Genomic DNA, 19,981 nt, shown 5'->3' with positions numbered 1-19,981 from the left:
ACCTTGTCTGTGTGCACACATACCTGGAGGCCCACACGAATCCGCTTGGTCAGGGCTCCCTCTGGGAAGACAGCCTGCACCTGAGGTACCACGGTGCTGCTCAGCACACCTCCCTCAGGCCCTATCAGGTTGCTGTCCTGCTTAATCCGTGATACCACAGCAAAGTACTGCGGGAAGTCACGGGTGATGATGCGGCAGATCCGCTTCTTCTCCAGGTCTTCAGGGCTGTCCAGGACTAAGACAAGACAGGAGCTGTTTCAGAGAGCAGGGATTTCTCTGCTGCAAACACTTCAGCTAACCTGGGAGCACAGTCAAAGGGGAGCACAAATGGCAGGTAGATACACGGACTCTATTTTATTTTTAATTTGGGTTTTTTGACCATACCCAGCAATGCTCAGGGGTTACTCCTGGTTCTACACTCATAAATTATTTCTGGCAGGCTCGGGGGGGGGGGGGGGGGGGGGGCTACATGGTATGCTGGTAAGCAAGCCCAAGTAGGCTGTGTGCAAGGCAAATGTCTATGTGTCAATGCACTATGCTAGCTCTGTCTCCCTCATCATAATTTTTTTAATCCAAGCAAAAAAGGAATAATTTTGAAAAGCAACAGTGTGGTCACATGGTAGGCCTAACACCTGAATCTCAGTACCACAGTAAAGTACAAATTAAAAATAAATTCTAAAACTAAAATGGAGAGAACTTTCTATAATTCTTTCAAGCAGCAGTGAGTACCTTCATCCATGCCATTCAGGATTTCGTTCAGCTCCTCTTCCGTGTATTCACAGAAATGTTCCTTCCAATTGTCCCCATTCTCACTGCGAAGGACCACCAGCTCCCGCTCCTTCCCTCGAAGAGCAGCAAAGTGTGGTATCTCCACAATCACGGGCCTGGCACAGGGACCACAGCATATCATGTGCATGGGATCTGCTCCTGCCAGCCCCGCACCTAGACTCTGTCTGTTGCAAAGTGACCTGGAATTCCTTTCTCTCTCTCTCTCTCTGGGGACTGGGACACTGAGGCCATTCTCCAGTGCCCTTGGCCAACAGCTGCTCACTCAGCAGCCCTCCAGCTTAGAGGAAGAGCCAGGGAAGAGGGGGACCCATCCTCTGGGACATGCTCCTCTCTGAAGCCAAATGCTATTTCCCTGGGAGTGCATGTGGCATTCTGGAACTTCTCCTTTGACCAATGTCCATCTGACACAGTAAACCAAGAAAAGGAAATGTGCATGCACATCAATGCATGTGCCAATCTCCTACGACATCTTCTAAGGGTGCAAAAATGACACAATGATTTGGGAGGTGGGTGGAGGAAAATGGCTGGCAGGTTGCAAAATTAGATGCATTTGTAAATGAGATGTCAGAAAGTCGATTGCTTGGGACATAAGAATCATGCACTCAGGGGTTGCTTGTTTTTGGGGGGAAGGCTTAATTTATTAGCATTTTTTTCCTTATTCAATGACACAATAGGCATGTAAGCACAGTGTGAGTCTCCGTCAAGAGCCAGATGTGTCCCATGCCTATTGTATTCAAGATTCACAACATGCACTGGGCCCTAATATCAGAGGGGTCTGAGGTGGCATTCTGAGGTGGCAGAAACTGAGCTTGCTTTCACTCTCAGAATCAACAAGAGGCTTTTGGATGATGACGTCCAGGTTGCTTTGATACAGACTCGAAATTGATCATCACGACATTCGTCAACTAGCACAGCGCACAACTAGGCAGATCTCATGCGTAAACAAAAATGAAGGTCACAGCACTGGAAGGGGTAAGGAATGGGGGGAAGGGGGTGGGACAGAGATAAAAACATCACTAGGAAAGAAAAGCCACATACCACAGGGGGTCAGAAATGGTCCACTAGAGAGAGGTCATACAGAATTTAAATCATAGAGAGGGACATGTCATGGGCACAATGACAAAGAGAAAATCATATCAGAAGGAGGAGAATGGGGGGCCCAGCAGCCATCAACTTGTTTTAAGTCGCTCCTACCCAAGGAATTTGGTTCCAGGAGGCCCCAGCTGAAGGATGCGGCTGACCAAACTTTCTCCCTCATTAAGTGGGGGGGGAGCCGTTGGCAGGTGGAGTTTACTGAATACATCCAAAGCAGCAGTGAAAGAAAGAACATAAGTAAGCTTCAGGTATTGGTTCCCACAGAACCCCAGCCTGACAGGGTGAAGGTTGCTGTCACGCTGCACTCGGTTCTGCTCCCGGTATAGGTCTCAAAGGACAAAAAACTGAGACCCAGAGTGGACAATGGGGGTGGGGACAGTGGGGGAGGGCATGAAGGGGGTGGAGAAATCAGGGTATGAAACCCAAAAAGTAAAAATATAAAAAGGTAAAGGGGGTTGGGGAAATGCTTGCCAGGAGAGACAAGACAAAGTTGTTGGGAATATTATCCAAATTCTGGCCCTGTCATGATGTTCTCGTGGACATTCTGAAACAGAGCAGCGGATTGTGGCAAAGGCTGAGACTACCTAAGTGTGAAGGTGGGAAACAAGGCTTTGGGGGTAAACTGCATCAGAGGTAGAGGACTGGAGAGGAAAGACTAGGAGACCCCCTCCAAAGAGGAGGCTTTATTTTCTGATGCAACCTAGAATTTCACAAGCTCCTTCAACATTTCTGCTTTGCCTACTAAAATATGAAAGGTGGTTTCTATCTTTGAGAGATACAGACAATGCTCCTACAATGGTTCGGACAGGATTTTGAGCAACTTGCTGAGAATTTTGCTCCAAATGACCAGGCTTTAGAACATTTCTTGAGTTCTAAAGCCAGAAATCCTCTCCTACAAGTACAACAGCAGCTGAGCAAGAGTTCACAAATAAAGGGATTCTTGCCCCTTTCTAGAGAAGCAAGACTTGCTCTGACAAGACTTAAATACAATTGATAGGTTTCAAAATATTTTTGAAACATGGGTCCCCCAGCTGCACTTCATCCTTTTTCATCAGTTTTCTTAGGTGGCTATTTCTTTCTTAGCACTCCAAGATACCACCTTTTAATAGACTAGCAGCCACACAAAAGAACTGAAGAAGGAAGAAATGGTCAACATTGTTCAACATTGCTAAAATGAGCTGAGTAGAAGTTAGTCTTGATGTTGTCATGTTATTGTGAACTGTGATGACATCTCTGGCAGGTTGTAACTATGACCCAAAGTAGCAATTTGAAAGAAAGAATAAAAACGACATATAGACTAAATTTGGGGGTACATATTTGACTAAAAACAATATATTTTCATTTCCCAAAGTGGAGAGATTAATTCTGTTTGATAATTCCCAGCATCTTAAATACATATTTGGAACAAAGTCCTACCTTTATGAGTTTACCATGATGTCTCCAATGAATACAAAAATACCTACCATGGGGAGTGGAGGACAGGATTCTGCAGGATGGGAGATTGCATGGCAAGAAAAGATTTGTAACTAACCCAAATGTTTTACTCATGAATACTGGTAAGTAAGAGACAGAGAATTAAGTAATCAAGCATGGACGTGTGACATCAGGCCTTGAAACCCTCATGGAGGCCAGTCAAACTGCAAAAATACATCAATGTGTTTTTGGGTCTTCCTTGCTCATGCTTCATGGAGAGACCCTGAAACATCAGCAGCTAATGCCAGGCTTATGGAAAATACTTACCCAAGGAACTGGGCCCCAGAAGGTCCAACTTCAATCAGACGACTAGCCAGGCCTTCTCCTTCCACCATGGGGGGCATGGTTGCCAGTCGGTGCCGCTTGACCAGCCGGCAGGTGACACGTGTGGGGGCAGTGCACTTCCGAGGGGGGATGATGATCCGGAGCCCGTTGTGTCTGCATCCCCGCATGGCGCCACCCCGAGCATCCACCATAAAACTAACCAGGAAGCTAAAAATCAAAGTAGATGATTAGATGTGTTTTGGAGGGATGGGAGAAAGATGAGCCAGTTTGCTCGAGTTATACTGTTTTCTCTGTACTGCTTTGTTTTCAAAACTGTCTCTCATCTTTCAATGGTGTGTGGCAAACAAATAAAAATAAGTAAAAATTGAGTCCCTAAGAGTCATTATACTTTTTTTCTGTCGATTCTGATACTTTTGTGTTATTCTGATCTATGACTAGAAAAAAATGGTGCTTATTTGTCTCAATATCAGTGATATGAACTATGTGTCCAATTGATTTAGAAAGTAGAATAAAATGAGATTATAAATATTCCAGTGAATCTTTTTATTTTTTTAAATGCAAAGAATTCTACTTTCCTCATATGTGTCCTGGAAAACACAGACTGAAATCTGTAGAGGACTGGAGAGGAAAGACTAGGAGATGCCCTTCAATCAGCAAGACTTTATTTTCTGATGCAACCTGGAACTTTGCAAGCTCTTTCGATATTTCTGCTTTGCCTGTTAGAATATGAAAGGTGGTTTCTATCTTTGAGAGCTACACACAATGCACCTACTGTGGTATGGACAGGATTTCTACACAGAATTGCAAAAGAGAGTAAAGTATCAAAGTGCAGTTTTTCTAGAAAACTCAACTTGATTCTCAACATTACAGCTTGTCCAGCTCGTTTTAATATAATGTTATAGTATAAAAACGGGAGGGGAATGAAACAATCTTAGGCCCTCTCCCAAGATCAAACATATGTGTAAGGCATCTTGTTCCATATCATCTCGTTCAGGATGCAGAAATGTCAGTGCTAATATTTAAAAAAGAAGAGAAAACACCAAGATGATATGTTTTGGATCAACCTAATTAACTGACTAAAATGAACTTTTCAACCTCTTAGCAGGAATCTCTTTGCCCCTTCAGTCTAAGTGAAAGAAAGCAAGATGTCGGATCACTACTACTTTTATGTTTTGAGACCATTGGGACCTCCTCTAAATAATCATGAGCTGGGTATAAAAAAAACCATAGTTAACAATTTCAAAAAGAGAAAAAGGCATCTCTACAGTTCTTGCTCTTTTTCTGACAAGTCAGTGGTTCAAGAAAAGGAGGCCAGTAATCCAAGTGAATGTTTAAGGGGATCAAGAAAAACGGGTTTGTTTTCCTTCTGAAGCCATTTCCCTATAGAAGTCTCATCAGATTCACATGTGGCTTAATTTGAGTTCTTGTCCTTCTGTTAGTCTAGGGCTCATTAACACTTCAGAGGCACTCACTTTATCAAGGAGCAAACCCAAGACTAGGCAACCTGACTGCTGTCATGACCACACACATAGAGACACAAACAGGGTGTACACCCTGACACATACTCTTCCCAGTTGTCTGCATTTGCAAAGTATCTACATAGAAGTATTAAGTGGAGAGCAAACAACAAAATGTGTTATAAGCTATAAGTTGGAGTTTAACCAGCACAAAATTAAACCAGTTCACCACACTCCATGTGACATCCATGAGACATTCAAAACATCAGGAAGATGTTTCACCAAAATAAGTTAGGGGATAGAAATACAATACATTTATATTATTTTTAGACAAGCAAAGGAAAACAGTATCTGCATATCCTCTGAGAGCACAGCACAGTCACTGATGAGCATGCTATTTTTTTCAGCCCTATTGCTAATTATAAAAATGGATATGAAGGAGCCCAGGCACCTGTCTGAAGCAATTCCTGAGCATATCATGCAGAAAGAGCCCCCATAAAGAGACTGTGTGCACTCCCTCCCCATGCATGAGCCAGCGCCCGCCTATATCCTTCACACCAAACCCCCTAAAGCTGGGAGGAAAGCCAAGAGCTCAGTAATAAGTGATCATGATTCCAGTGTGAAGAAACTCTGGCTGCTTTATTGGCACTACTCTTTAAGTGGGAATTTTTAGTTCTAAACACACTATGGCTCACAAAGAATGAAGGAATTGGTCACACTTCCAGATAACTATAAAGGCTCTACTTTCTGTAGTCTTTTTCTTTTATTCTTTTTGACCTAGAAGATTGATGCTAATTTTCAGAAATATTAGAAGGTAATTAAGTTTCAACTGGTGCTGCTTACAAACTCATCACAATGATCTCTGACTCATTGATGATTTGCTTCAATGTTGTTTTGTTTGGGGGCAGAGCACAGGGCTTACTCCTGGTTCTGTGCTCAGAGATCACAGTAATCAGGAACCATATGTCACACCTGGGGTTGAACTAGAGTCAGCCACATTCAAGGTAATAAGGACTTTAATCTCTGTACTTGCTCCTTGGTCCTGAGTCACTGGTGATTAAGATAAATCATTTCTCTAGGTTTTTATTTTTTAAATCTTTTGGTTTTTATCACTGTCAGTAAACAGAACAGGGACTTAAACTAGTAAAAATTATTTTGTGTGCTTAATATTATTAATCTTTAATGTAATTTGATGACTTTTAATAGTTTATGCATTCTTACTGTATGCTATTGTAGTTCAATATATTTACTCCTTACGATCTTTGCCTGGTCTCTATATCCAGACAGAATATCTTCTAGTGACACATTTTCTATTGGGGGGGGGGTTGAGTCACACCCGGCAGCACTCAGGGGTTACTTCTGGCTCTATGCTCAGAAATCGCTCCTGGCAGGCTTGGGGGACCATATGGGATGCCAGAATTCGAAACACCGACCTTCTGCATGTAAGGCAAACGCCTTACCTCCATGCTATCTCTCCAACCCCATAGTGACCATTTTCTAAAGAGTTAATTGAAGTAGCTAATTTCTTGCTTATAACAATATTTAATACTTTAACACCAGTGCTGAAATTTGCATCAATAATGCCACATCAAATGTTGGCCACTGGTGCACACACACACACTACTGTCAACATATTAAGTAAACACACATCTGATTTTGTGTCATTGTCTGCTCCCACTGAATTCTTCCTTCTACTCTCATTTTATCCATAATGTCTACCTCGACCTTCCTTCTTACTCATTGGTACCTTACAATAGTCAGGGGTCTTCAAGGAACTTGGAAATGGAGAGTCAAGAGAAAAATGATGTTGATAAGAAGCTTGCAGTGGAAGATCCCAATATTACAGGATGGTGTTGCTTTCCTGGAATTCCTTACTTTTCTGGTAATTGAGAACTGAACTACGATCACACAGAGGAGTCACATTGCTTACATGATAGCAATCTTGTTTTCTGTATCTAAAAAAGAAAGAAGATGGCTACAGGAAAAGGTAAGAAAAGATTTTGGTCTCTGGACAACTAGTATAGTCAGAATCATTCAAATCATCACACAAAGAGGTTTCAGCTCATAAAATATCAAGAAAGAGAAGAGAAGAGAAGAGAGAGAAAGAAAGAAGAAAGAAAGAAAGAAAGAAAGAAAGAAAGAAAGAAAGAAAGAAAGATAGAAAGAAAGTAAGATAGGGAGAAGGTAGGAAGGTAGGAGGGAAGGACGGAATGAAGGAAGGAAGGAAGGAAGGAAGGAAGGAAGGAAGGAAGGAAGGAAGGAAGGAAGGAAGGAGGAAGGAAGGAGGAAGGAAGGAGGAAGGAAGGGATAGAAAGAAAGAAAGAAAGAAAGAAAGAAAGAGAGGAAGAAAGAAAGAGAGAAAGAGAGAAAGAAAGAATAAGGAAATGAAAAGAAAACAGATTAAAGATTGGGAACTCAAAAGAATTGAAGAACTGAAGATAGAATCAGGTAGATTCATCTGTGAGTGTCTTTGTGTCATTATAGATCTGGAAAAGGGGGCCAATATGAATAATTCAGAAAAATAATTTTAATTTACAAAAAATTAGTCTATATCTAGGTTCAGACCACCAAAGGAAGTTACATGGTATAATAAAAGACAAAAGTTACAGTGCTTACTTTGGCAGCACATATACTAAAATTGGAACAATACAGAGAAGATTAGTTTGGCCCCTGTGCAAGGATGGCACGCAAATTTGTGAAGCATTTTAGTAACTTCTCTTTCTGTCATCCTGAAACAAATGTATAATGATCAGTTATGCCAACTATGTGATACATTTTCTTTAAGTGAATAAATTTATGGGGCTGGAGAGATAGCATGGAGGTAAGGCGTTTGCCTTTCATGCAGAAGGATGGTGGTTCAAATCTCAGCATCCCATAAGGTCCCCTGTGCCTGCCAGGGGTGATTTCTGAGCATAGAGCCAGGAGTATCCCCTGAGCACTGCCGGATGTGACCCAAAAACCAAAAAAAAAAAAATAAATAAATTTATTTAAAAACACTATAAAAAAGTTACAGAGGGAATTTTCTTTAGCAAGGGAGAATGAGAGAAAAGAAGAACAGGTATTAAGAAACTAAGACAATGAAGACATGAGATAAATATTAATAGTCAAAATGAATAAAGATGCCTAAAAATCCATCAAGAAAATACTCAACCAGTCAGACTCAAAAAGTAAAAATATAGAATAAAAACTGGTTAAAAAGTTGAATTTGTCTTTTAACAAAGGAAATCTTTAAACCAGAGAGGTTTTTATCTTCCAATGAGCGGAAAGAGGAAAAATGATGTGTCAAGTTTTTTTCTAAGGACTGATTTTTCAAAATGAAGATCAAGGGTTAGAGTTAATACAGTGATGAGGTACATCCTAATCACAGTTTGATTCTGGGAACCCCATATGATTCCCCACACATCACCCAAAGTGATTCAAGGCCACAGAATGAGAAGTAAGCCCTAAGCACAACTAGGTGTGGATGCCCATCCTCCTCCCCGCAGAAAAGCCAAGATACAAATAATTCCCAAGATTTATTAATATAAAATGAGACAAACACTTGAGGATTTTCACCAAAAAAGATCAGAATCTCAAAAATAATCACCCTTTTAATAAAAAGTAGAATTTGTGGACAGTTATCATATAATATTTTTATTCACTAAGAGAACTTCAAAAAAGCCACCATCAGGCAGTTAAGAAACTGTGTACTCTGCGATATCACAGATAAAGTGAAAGGTCAGAAGATGTGGATCACAAGCTGAATAAAGTTACCTACTAGAGTAGATCAGTAAATAAATCTGAGCTCCCAGCATTTCAGGAGATTAAAAATGGAGAAGATAATGTCTACATTCAAAGGTGAAAGGAACTGAATGAAGACAGAGAATGAAACCAGTCCAGACAAGGTAGGGGTGGGCCGGATCTCTGCTGCTTACAAACTGAAGACCCCCCAGATGTGCCAGTGAGGGGGAGTCCCTGTCACCAATGTGGGTACAGTGAGAATGAAATCCTGCACAAAACACCCAAGAAAGGCATGTTTTCAACCAGTCTCTCCCTGTACCTAGAGGTGGCTGTAAGCTTATTTGCATGTTTTGAATATTAATGGTAACTGTGCCATAAAACCTGAAAAATAGCCAGGCACCAACAGGATTGAGGACTTACAATGAGCCTTGAACTTTGTGACAGAATGGTGACTATTTTTAAAAGGAAAAACCGTAAGATGACAGAGCATAAGGGTAAGGAGTACGTGCCAAGCTCTTCCAGGCACATCTCTGAGCTCTCTCTGCCTGCTCCTGTCTGGTGTTCTAATCTTCAGCAAGTCAGTCAACAAACATCTTTAGGGTTTGGTTTCCTCATCCCTAAACTGAGAATAGTTGAACCCTGTGATGCCTTCCAGTATTAAATCTTTGTACCAGTCTGTTAACTGGATTAGGAAAGCTACTTAACCTTTTCATTCCAGTGGCTTTGTGGTATTCTAGCCTGCCAATCAGAAATGACTATTTCTCCCAGAAATCTTTTTTTGCCAAACGGTTAAAGACCCTCGTTAAGACCAGGGATGTTGAGTGTTTGGCAGAACATGGACACACAGACACTCAACACTGATTTCAAACAGGACAAACAGGAAAATGATCAAGGAGCACATTGGGCTGTCAGTGTCTCTTAATTCTCTGAAGTAAGACCCAGCAATCATGCAAAGGCAAAAAATTCTTATGAACATGATCTAAATTGAGATATCACGCTATCACAATTTGAGAGAAATAAAAGCCAAAGCAGTCCCTCTTATTATGCAGCGGGTTTACCTGTAAACACACAATTTGATTAGCTGAATGGGCGCATGCCAGAAAGGAGGCGGCAGAAAGGAATAGTGATGGGGTTTTGAGTTATAGCCTCCCCCACCAAGTTACTAATCCTTAGGGTTGACTTTTAATTCATCCAGGACCCTGGGGTGGGTGCGGGAAAATGACTAAGGCATTCAGTTAGTGATCAAGTGGGAGAAGAGGGGGAAAAATTAGCTGTCAGGGTGCTTTGGTGATCTACACATACATAGCAAGAGAGCCTCAAATTAAATCAGATTTGTAGAAAGACAAAAAAAAATAAATAAATAAAGCAGGCTCCTTCTTCCCCCATATGTCCCTTTTTTTCTCCAGAATTGCCAAGCCCCCAAATACCAAATGAAAATTGGTGTTCCAGGAGGTTGCTCCAATTTATGAAAATCATCACTAGTTCTTTATGAATCACTATCTTTTTTAATGCAAAAAAAAATGCCAATACTTTAGTGGGTGCTTCCCAAATAATAAAAAGGCTGGGTAGGAAGGTTTTCAGAATGAACTTGTCTGACTGATATAGAATTACAAGGTGTAGAATCTTGACTGATTACCTTAAACTAAGAATCTGAGTAGCAGCAGCCTGAGTGGAGCATTTAAAAATAACAATCAAAATCACCTCATGTCATAAACATTTATAGCCTTGAGTTAAAACATTCTAATAGCACATTTTACTTTATTTTTTTTATTTATTTATTTATTTATTTATTTATTTATTTATTTATTTATTTATTTTTTGGTTTTTGGGTCACACCCGGCAGCGCTCAGGGGTGACTCCTGGCTCTATGCTCAGAAATCGCTCCTGGCAGGCTTGGGGGACCAAATGGGATGCTGGGATTTAAACCACTGACCTTCTGCATGCAAGGCAAACACCCTACTTCCATGCTATCTTTCTGGCCCCAGCACATTTTTCAAAAGAGAAAAAAGGACATTTAGAGCAGCACTGGCAAGAAAAGATACTATCACAAACTTTCTGGTCTTTGATTTACCTTAAATCTAGTTCAAAGGAGAAAAATATTCAAAACCAAAAAAGAAAAAAAAAAAACCAACTAAGCCAAATTTAAATTCCAACCTTCAATAACACTTTAAAAAACTCCCACTGATTTATGCAATTGCCAGGAATATTATAGCTTTAACTATTTTCTTTCTCAAAAAAAAAAAAAAAAAAAAAAAAAAGACCAGCCATGAGGAAGCCCATGAGAAAGATAATGTTCCACAGACATCCCCTTATATTTAGAGACAACCCCAATTAACTTCCAAAAAAAACCTCCGTTTTCTCTTTGCTTCAGAGAAAGGGAGAATCCATTCATCTTGCAGACTAGTGAGTTGTCTCTGGCTACGTAGCTTCACACTACAGCATCCTGAGGCAGGAGTGGGGTTTAGGGGACTGGTGGCAGGAGAAGGGGTGAGGCAACATGTTTAGAGAAGGAATTAGGCAGATGTTCACCTGCTGTGGTCGCGGTCTAGACACGGAGAGGCGCGGCTGCAACAGAATAGAAACTTTAGCACAGAGAAGGAATGGTCAAGTGAAATACCCAGAAGGAAATTAGGAATGACCTTCTAGTAAAATCTATTGCTTATACATCACTACTGTATTCATGGGAGCACAGATGTAGGGAGGAATGGGCTTGGGGAGGGCAAGGGAGCTACAGTTCAAGGCAGATGCCAACAGTCAGGCAGAGATGGTGCTTGAATGGCAATTTAGAGACTCTGTCTGTCGTGCAGAGGAGTGTGGACCATCATCTGAGTGTCTAAAGCTGCCTAATTAAAGTTATAGCATCCTGGATTGAAGGGGCCAAGCTTCACCCCTTAGAAGCTTTGCTGCTCTCCTTTCATCATTTCCAGCAACTGTGCTCATTTGGGTGGCAGCAGAAAAGAAACAGAGAGGGCACGATTCAAGGACAAACAGTGTGATCCTTTGGGCAGCATAGATAATACAAAGGACCTACTTGTTGGTAACAGAAAACTTTGCAAATAAAGACTTTTGCTCCCTGCTTTAGGGACTCTCTCCTCACAAACAAGAGTGTCTAACCCCACTTGACTGCCCTACCTGTGATTCCACTTTTATTTCCTGAGTCTGTCCTCCCTTAAAACATTCCAAAATATGACATTGGGTTTACTTGTGTTAACAATTCCTGTGGATACACAAAAGAATACAGGTCTCATGGACCAAATAAATCATCATAAATCAGTTGTTTGATAAAACTCACTTTGAACTCTTTATATTTCAAATACCACTATTGAAGTCAATGCCTTGAACATGGTTGGTTTTGTTTTGTTTTAAAGTGGACTTGAATTTTAAACCAGTTTTAGGTTTCCTCCAAACCTGTCTTCACACATTTTTAGGTCACCTCATTGATTTCAAATTGCTATCTCAACATATCTGAAATGAATGATTGATTTGTCCCCATGAATGATTGTTGATACTTTGTTCCAGTAGAAAGCTATATAAACAACAACAACCCTTGGGAAAAAATACTGAAGAAAAACTCCAAAGTCACTGTTGGTAGGAACTGAGCCTTATATCTGCATTATGTACTCTGGAATTAGAACTATACAATTCAAAATCTTGTCCAACTTTATGTTGGTATGATCACTGCTGCATTCTTCTGTTACTGTTGAGTAGATTTATTGTGAATCAGTAAGAAAATGCCTCAATGAAGAAAATATTCTTGTTGGACTTTCTTGTGCTAAATTGGCTGTATCTATGGGAAAGAATGAATCAGTTTCAATGCCCAATTTCAATTAGTCAGTGGATATGGAGGCAGAATGAAATCACTCATGCTTCGTATAGTTACTATGTCTTCTCTTAACTGAGACATCTTTATAATATCAAATGGAATATTACACACAAAATTAGTAGCATGTGCATAGACAAACTAACACTATACCGTTGTTACCAAACTTTCTTATTTTTATTACATTTGAGGAAGATTTTAATGTAAGATTGGAATAAAAAAATTAAAACTCAGTTCCTTGAAAAAAAATAAAAATGACTAGGCAGGAACCTGTTATATATTGAATAAAATTACAAGAAAACACTTGACTTAATAAAATGAATATGAATATTGATGTGCATTAATATCATGGTAGTTTGTCAATAACATAGACTCCGAATCAATGCATTTTCTATCATATCTACCTATCCTATTATTAGAGTCATCTGTGGGATTTTATTTTTTTAGTCAACTACAATAGTTTTCACATTAGATTACAGATTACCAAATAACAGTAAGAGAAATTCAATATTACCATCATGACCTCTACCATACTGGTAGCGTCATTTAGAGCAGCACTGGTCAACAAACGTCCATTTGGCCCCTGTGTGTCTCCAAGATATTCCAAGAGAGACACAGTGAAAAAAAATCACAAAGGGGAGGTCAGAGCAGGGCAGATCCATCACTGGCTTTTTAATGGGGAGCCAAGGTAAGGACAAGAGTCCATAGGAAGGAAACAAATTCTGAAGATGGTTACAGGTGGCAAAAGGATAATTAACACTCATGGATACATGTTTGCATTCAGGGTACATGTTTCCCAATGGATCTGAAATATGTAAGGAAGTCAAAAGATGTGCATAGGAGCCAGAGATAGCACAGTGGTAAGGTGTCTATCTTGCACACAGCCAATCCAGGACAGATGGTGGTTTGAATCCCAGCATCCCATATGGTCCCCTGGGCCTGTCAGGAGCTATTTCTGAATGTAGAGCCAGGAGTAAACCCTGAGCACCACCGGGTGTAACCCAAAACCAAAAAAAAAAAAAGTGCATGGCACTAACTGTGAATGACTATCATACATGGAGAGTTGATCTTTTCTAGGAAAAATGCCAATTCTTTTAGAAGCACTAGAAATCTTACTATAAAATTACTTACTGGAAACCTCACCTCACAGATATGCTGAAAGTAAGAGATTTTACATAATTTGTCCAGGGTCACCTGCTGGGTGTCAGGGCCAGAATCTGAATTCTAACTGGTCTGATACCAAAGTACAGGCTTTGCTGATTGAGAGAAACAATATCTCTCACAAAGCTGGTTCAGAAGAGTCCTGAGTCACTTCTGATGACTTGATCTTTTTTACAAGAAAAATGCCAATTCTTTTAGAAGCACTAGAAATCTTACTATAAAATTACTTACTGGAAACCTCACCTCACAGATATGCTGAAAGTAAGAGATTTTACATAATTTGTCCAGGGTCACCTGCTGGGTGTCAGGGCCAGAATCTGAATTCTAACTGGTCTGATACCAAAGTACAGGCTTTGCTGATTGAGAGAAACAATATCTCTCACAAAGCTGGCTCAGAAGAGTCCTGAGTCACTTCTGATGTCATTCAATCCAGACTGCACAAGCCAGTCACTTTGGAGGTCAACAATGGGGGGCCATGGAGTGCCAGACAGCTTTCCAGGGGACTCTGCATGATACGTGGGCCCTCCTGCTTCTCCCTGGCCCTCACAGTCTAGAACATGCCATCATGTTAGTGCCCTTAAGCATACTGTGTCTTCCAACTTCTAATAACACCATGCAGGCATGTTTCATATGAGCATCTATGAAAGCAAGATCTTATTTATTTGCCTTCATGCCAAGCACAGTATCTGGTACTTTTGGTGAGTGAACAATGAAAACCTCATCCAGAACAAGGCATATGGAATGATCCTATCTCCCAATAGCATCTTTCCAACAGAAAACCCAACATAGATATTTGGACAATTGGCGTCTCTAAAAAAAATGCTAACATCCCAAACAGAGAGCTTCGATGAATGAAACTGCTATGGAACAAGATCTGGGCATCATTATTTTTCAAAGTTTGCAAATTTTCCAATGTCCAGGTAGAGTTGAGAATTAGTTCAAATGAGTTGGAAGTTCCCAGAAAAGCCGAAATCAAAATGTATAAGATCACAGGGTACCCTGAGTATGACCTCCAAGGGTTTGTGCAGTGCTGGGTTGAGTGACATTGACTGAAAAACTGGTTTATTGGAGACCAAGATTTGGGGGGCCTATACACAGCAGCACTCAGGAATACTGGCTCTGCACTCAGGAATTACTCCTGGCTATTTGGGGGAACCACATGAGATGCTGGAGATTGAACTCAGGTCAGCTGCATGTAAGGCATTTAAATGCCCTACCCACTATGTTATCACTCTGGCCCCATGGAGACCAAGATTTTATTTTATTTTGAGGGGTTTGGGCCATACCCCTGCAGCACTCAATTTCTGGTAGAGTTCTAGGTATTTATGTGGTGCTAAAGATTAAACCCACCAAGGCAAGCACTTTACTTGCCATATTCTCTTTCTCCAGACCTAGAAATCTAGATTTTTAAAGATCTTTATCTTGAAGCTGAATTTTACATCTGAGCATGCTAGATTCAACATCAGTAGGGTGCTATGCTTAATTGCAAATTTATTTTTATCTGTTCTGTTTTGTTTGTTTTGTTTGGGAAAGGGGATACATCTGCCTGTGCTCAGTGCTTACTTCTAGTTCTACACTCAGGGATCACGTCTGTTTAAGTCCAATTTCCCCTGTTAAATGTCTTATTTTTGAGGGGCACACCTTGTGATGCTCAGGGGTTACTCCTGGGTATGCACTCAGAAATCACTCCTGGCTTGGGGGACCATCAGGGATGCCAGGGGATTGAACTGCAGGCCATTCTAGATCAGTCATGTGCAAGGCAATCGCCTCACTGCTGTACCACCGCTCCAGCCCCTTAAATGTCTTTCTTTCAAACAGCATGTAAACTAATGTCTATACATTATTGACTTAGACTTTTCTAAATATTTTTAATGTATTACTATGTGAATAAAGCATATATTTCATGAGCTGACTGATCTTTGTCAATAGGGTTTTCTAGAAAGCAAACTGTCGAACCATCTTTTGAAAATTTCTTTAAGACAAAAAGCAAATAATAAAGAGGACACCAGTCCATTCTGGTGAGGCAGTAACTGACGCAAGTCTCCTAGTTTCTTCAGACAACAGCCAGCTTTCTGTGTGGAATTAAACCTTTCTGCCTAAGGTGTTTTTCATGCTGGAGAGAGACAGCATGTTATTTAAACAAAGGTCAAGGCTCCCGTAGCTGGCCCTGAGCTAAGGCTTCTAAACAAAGCAGTTCTTTTCCCTATCATCTCTTGTTCTCTCTTGATCTGGATACATAATATTGATTACTCACCCTGAGTGAATGGGGCTGGAAGAAAGAGCCACATTGTCCAGGTTTTCGGTGCCCCAGCTCAGGCGATAAGAATTCCTTTCTGCTTCCTTGGCCAGATTGGACACCTGAACACAAAGAACACTGGAGTTCATAAAAAATACTCTGCTTTCATCAAAGAAAAACGGGATGATATCTTAAAAGCAACATCACCGGAAGTAGGTGTTACCTCGGAATGAATGGGGAGAAAAAAACTTTCTTTTAAGCACAGAAGACAGAATCATTTAAAACATCTCTTTTGCAATCTCTATTCTATTACTGAGGATCACATTTAAGCAATTGTATTTGAAGAAATTAGGGTTCATCTCTTTACCTGTATCCAGTCAGCCCAACTGGGTAAAAGCCATCCCCCAAACTAAAATATTCCATAAGAAACTCTTACAAACTAATGGATAATGAATTTTACATCTTAAACAATGTAGTTTTTTAAACATATACCATCATTCTTACACGTCATCAACAGCCATTTCATTTTTCCTTTTTAGTAGATTTTTTTTTTAAAAGAAACAAACTTTCTTATAGACAGTCTCCACACCAAAAAGAATGACTATATAACAGAAGAAATGTGAGGTCTATTATTTTAGGAAAACTCTGGTCACTGAAAATTCTAGAGAACATTCTTCACATTTTCATCTCTTTATCAGAGCTTGGCCATGAATTAAGACAGCTTTTCTATTTCTGATTATACATTTTCTTGGGACAGTCCCAGGACTCAGCAATATGTATGATATGTCAACCCACACACACAACCTCAACTCACACACATATACTGACTCACACATACTCACAATCTGACACACACATATGGATACAATTTCCAGGATCTGTAGACACACAGACACATAATAGACATACTGACTCGCGCACAAACATATACCTGACTCACACACAAACCCACTCATTGTCGCACATATGCATGCACACATATACACACCCGAAAGCCTGCAAAAACCCCTACCTGGTGGCTGGGGGCCACGCCGTCGTCGATCAGGTTGCTGTCCCGCAGGCAGGAGGCATGGCTCAGTGCGTGGGGCCGGTCCGAGCCGAAGGAGCGGAGGCTGGTGGGATGGCAGGCGGTCATGGTCACAGACGCGCCCATGTCACAGCATAACAGGGGTGGGGGGAGAGCAGGGCAGGGGTTGGAGAAAGCCTGCTATTAGCCAACAGTCCCACTCCTGGGGGCACGCACCACCGTGGCGCGGTAGCAGCCTGGCTGGGCACCCTGTAGAATTGAGCCACAGTGCGACCAGCTCATCATGGACCAGATACTCTCTGGCAGGGTGCTGGGGACTCCAGGCCCCGTCCACCTGATCCTCTTGCTCAGATTCCCTGTGCTCCCACAAACGCTGGAAGCAGCTACTGGCGACCAGTCCCAGACACTCACCCGGGCCAGAGGATGACATCTGGGAATTGCCCTTGCCCTGCCGCCGCTGGGGGAGGAGAGAAAGAAGGAAACACAAGCACCGGCTTCATTTCCTCCTATGCTCTGGTTTCTATCTTCCTCTCCCACAATCAGGACCTGAGAGTTGGGATCAGTCCCCTAGGGGGGGAGGGAGTCGTGCTTGCTTCCTGCAGGTGGGACCTCCACACCCTGGTGTCCCTGGCCTGGCCTGCAGTTCGATTTCAAAGGATAAAGCACGTCCTGGCTGTGGTGAATGAAACAGCAGAGTTTGGTGGCCACAGCCAGGAAACAAGCCAAGTGGGGGTGCCGGGGTACGGCTCAGTAACAAACACAGACACAGCTACTAGCACAACGCAAAGTGCCTAAGAGTGCTGGCCAAAAAGTGGGTGTCTGCTTTGCAGTGGGATTTAGACCTTGATTATTCTCAGATAATTTGGAGGGATCCACCTTTCAGAGTTCTGGACTGAATGCTCAAAGGAGAGGGCTGAACCGGGACTTTTGAAGATATGATTAAATTCTTTGTGTGTTCATCTGTGTGATAAAATGAGAGACATGAAAATGTGGTTCTCTTTTTAAACATGTTGATCCAAAATGGAAGGATTAATATTCAAAATATTAGCCCAAAGCCCATTTGGGGAAAAAAAGAAAAAGAGCAGAAAAAGAAGCAAGCGTTTGCAATAGGTAGAGAAGCAAACACATTTACTTTCAGCTAGGAGGAGTTGGACAGTGAAGCACTGTAGAATTATGGACAAGATGCCAGGCTGGCAGATTTACTAAGGAGAGCTGTTCTGCAACAAGCCTGGTTTTGTTGAGCTGTAGGATGCTCATTTTATGGCATGGCAATGTAGGCAACTCTGTTTTTGTGGGGAGTCATCACTTGCTGGAAAATTCATTGTCATTCTGTATTTTCTCTCTCCTACTCTGTCATTGGATTGTTGTTTCTTCCCTTCTTAATATACAGAGCACATCCATCAAAGCCCAGTGGTGCAGTGCTGGAAATGGGCCCCAAGCCCCCACAAGTATAAGACCTGTGCTCTACCACTTGAGTCATACCCAGTGCTCTACACTGGAGGTCGGGGGAGGTTAAACCTTAAATGGTCTCAGAAGCGAGAGGGTAAGTAACAAAAGTCAAAGAATGGAATAAAGAAGCCGACAAAGGGAAATTGGGGGGGGGGGCAAGCAGGAGTGTCTTGGTCTGGACTTTGTGAGTCAAGTCCCTATCACCAAACAATTCTATCATTTCCTTATAGAACCTTCTAGAATACCAGTCATTTAAACACAGCTTGTAGTTTCTGTGTTCTTGGCTTTCTAAGACTTTGTAGATCCTTTTACTTATATCAAATCAATAAAATTATAATATCTAACCATGGAGAAGTTATTCTCCTAAAGTTTCAAATCATCCAGCTCTCTGACTTTGAAAAAATTTTCCCCGAATTAATGCTCCTGAGTTAAAGAAGAGTTGGTTCCTGTTTTCCTCAACTGTGATGCAAACACCCCTCAAGGGTCAAATTTTAGTTGTTATTCAGCAAAGTGTCCCACAAATTTTTTATTATGGCCTCACTACAATTTTCCCCGTGATGACACAAATAACAGGATAAACATGTGAAACTAAGTGTGAAACAATGTAATCATTCCTTGGCAAAGCAAACTGTACTATTTCTTACTCAATTAGGGAGATGAAAAAAACTACCAGACAAATGAATCTCTAAATATTATAATGATTTTTACTTTCATACATGAAGGAAAATTGATGGCTCATTGTTATTTGGCATTTTCCACTGAATTGGAAATTCATATACAATAGAACTACTAATCAGAACTCAGCTGTGCATTTCTCGGTGTGCATTATATTTTAATTATTTAGACTTTCTCATTCAAGTACATTGGAAGCATTAGAATTAATTTTTCCTGTCACTGGAGGGAAGTTTTACTAATGTTTTATCACCATCAGGTGGTGCTGAAACAGGTGGTCAAAACAAAGCCATGGAGGAAGGTCTGCCCCAGACTGTCCGGTAATCTTCTTCAGTCTCTGGTTCAAATGGCTTTTCAGTTTAGGACATGAAAACCTGATTTGGGAATTAATCCATAATTCTAGAATGCAACACATACACACATAGAGCGGTAAGCAAGAAATGAAGGATGTCTCCAGGAAGGCAGCGCTCTCATGCTATGTGATACCTACCTGGGCATGGTACTATTGAAAGCATAGCAAAGACATAATGGGAATGAGATATGGTTACTGAAAATAATAATAAGAACGTACTGAACTCAGTTTTTGTCTAAGCAAAACTGAGACAACATAAATAAAAAAAAATAAGAAAACCATGAACATGAGACTCTCCTGCTATTCTTTCTTAGGGAACAGAGTATGTTCTCTGAGTTTCTATGCAAGTCTAGTGCTAAAGAACGGGGTCTGGGGGAAGTGTCTCTTGTCCTGTGTGACCAAGTATCTACCCATCTGCAAGAGATTCATCCAATTCAAGTTTGAC

The 19,981-nt window shown here is 41.0% G+C and overlaps 1 protein-coding gene and 1 non-coding gene across 2 annotated transcripts in view; one reads left to right on the top strand and one right to left on the bottom strand.

Moving 5' to 3' along the window:
* ANK2 (ankyrin 2) overlaps positions 1-19,981 on the bottom strand; it is a 274,592-nt gene that overhangs the window by 47,677 nt on the left and 206,934 nt on the right. The window contains 7 exon segments of the mRNA XM_049786554.1: positions 24-235; positions 730-884; positions 1,984-2,082; positions 3,625-3,849; positions 11,349-11,384; positions 16,055-16,158; positions 17,049-17,148. Coding sequence (XP_049642511.1) covers positions 24-235; positions 730-884; positions 1,984-2,082; positions 3,625-3,849; positions 11,349-11,384; positions 16,055-16,158; positions 17,049-17,148 — 931 coding nt within the window.
* Positions 7,708-7,814, top strand: LOC126029168 (U6 spliceosomal RNA). The gene has a single exon (XR_007502820.1). It is a non-coding gene; the product is annotated as a U6 spliceosomal RNA (small nuclear RNA).

The sequence above is a fragment of the Suncus etruscus genome, chromosome 14 (genome assembly GCF_024139225.1).
Source record: "Suncus etruscus isolate mSunEtr1 chromosome 14, mSunEtr1.pri.cur, whole genome shotgun sequence".
NCBI classification, from domain to species: Eukaryota; Metazoa; Chordata; class Mammalia; order Eulipotyphla; family Soricidae; genus Suncus; species Suncus etruscus.
This window is presented reverse-complemented; position numbering and strand designations above follow the sequence as displayed.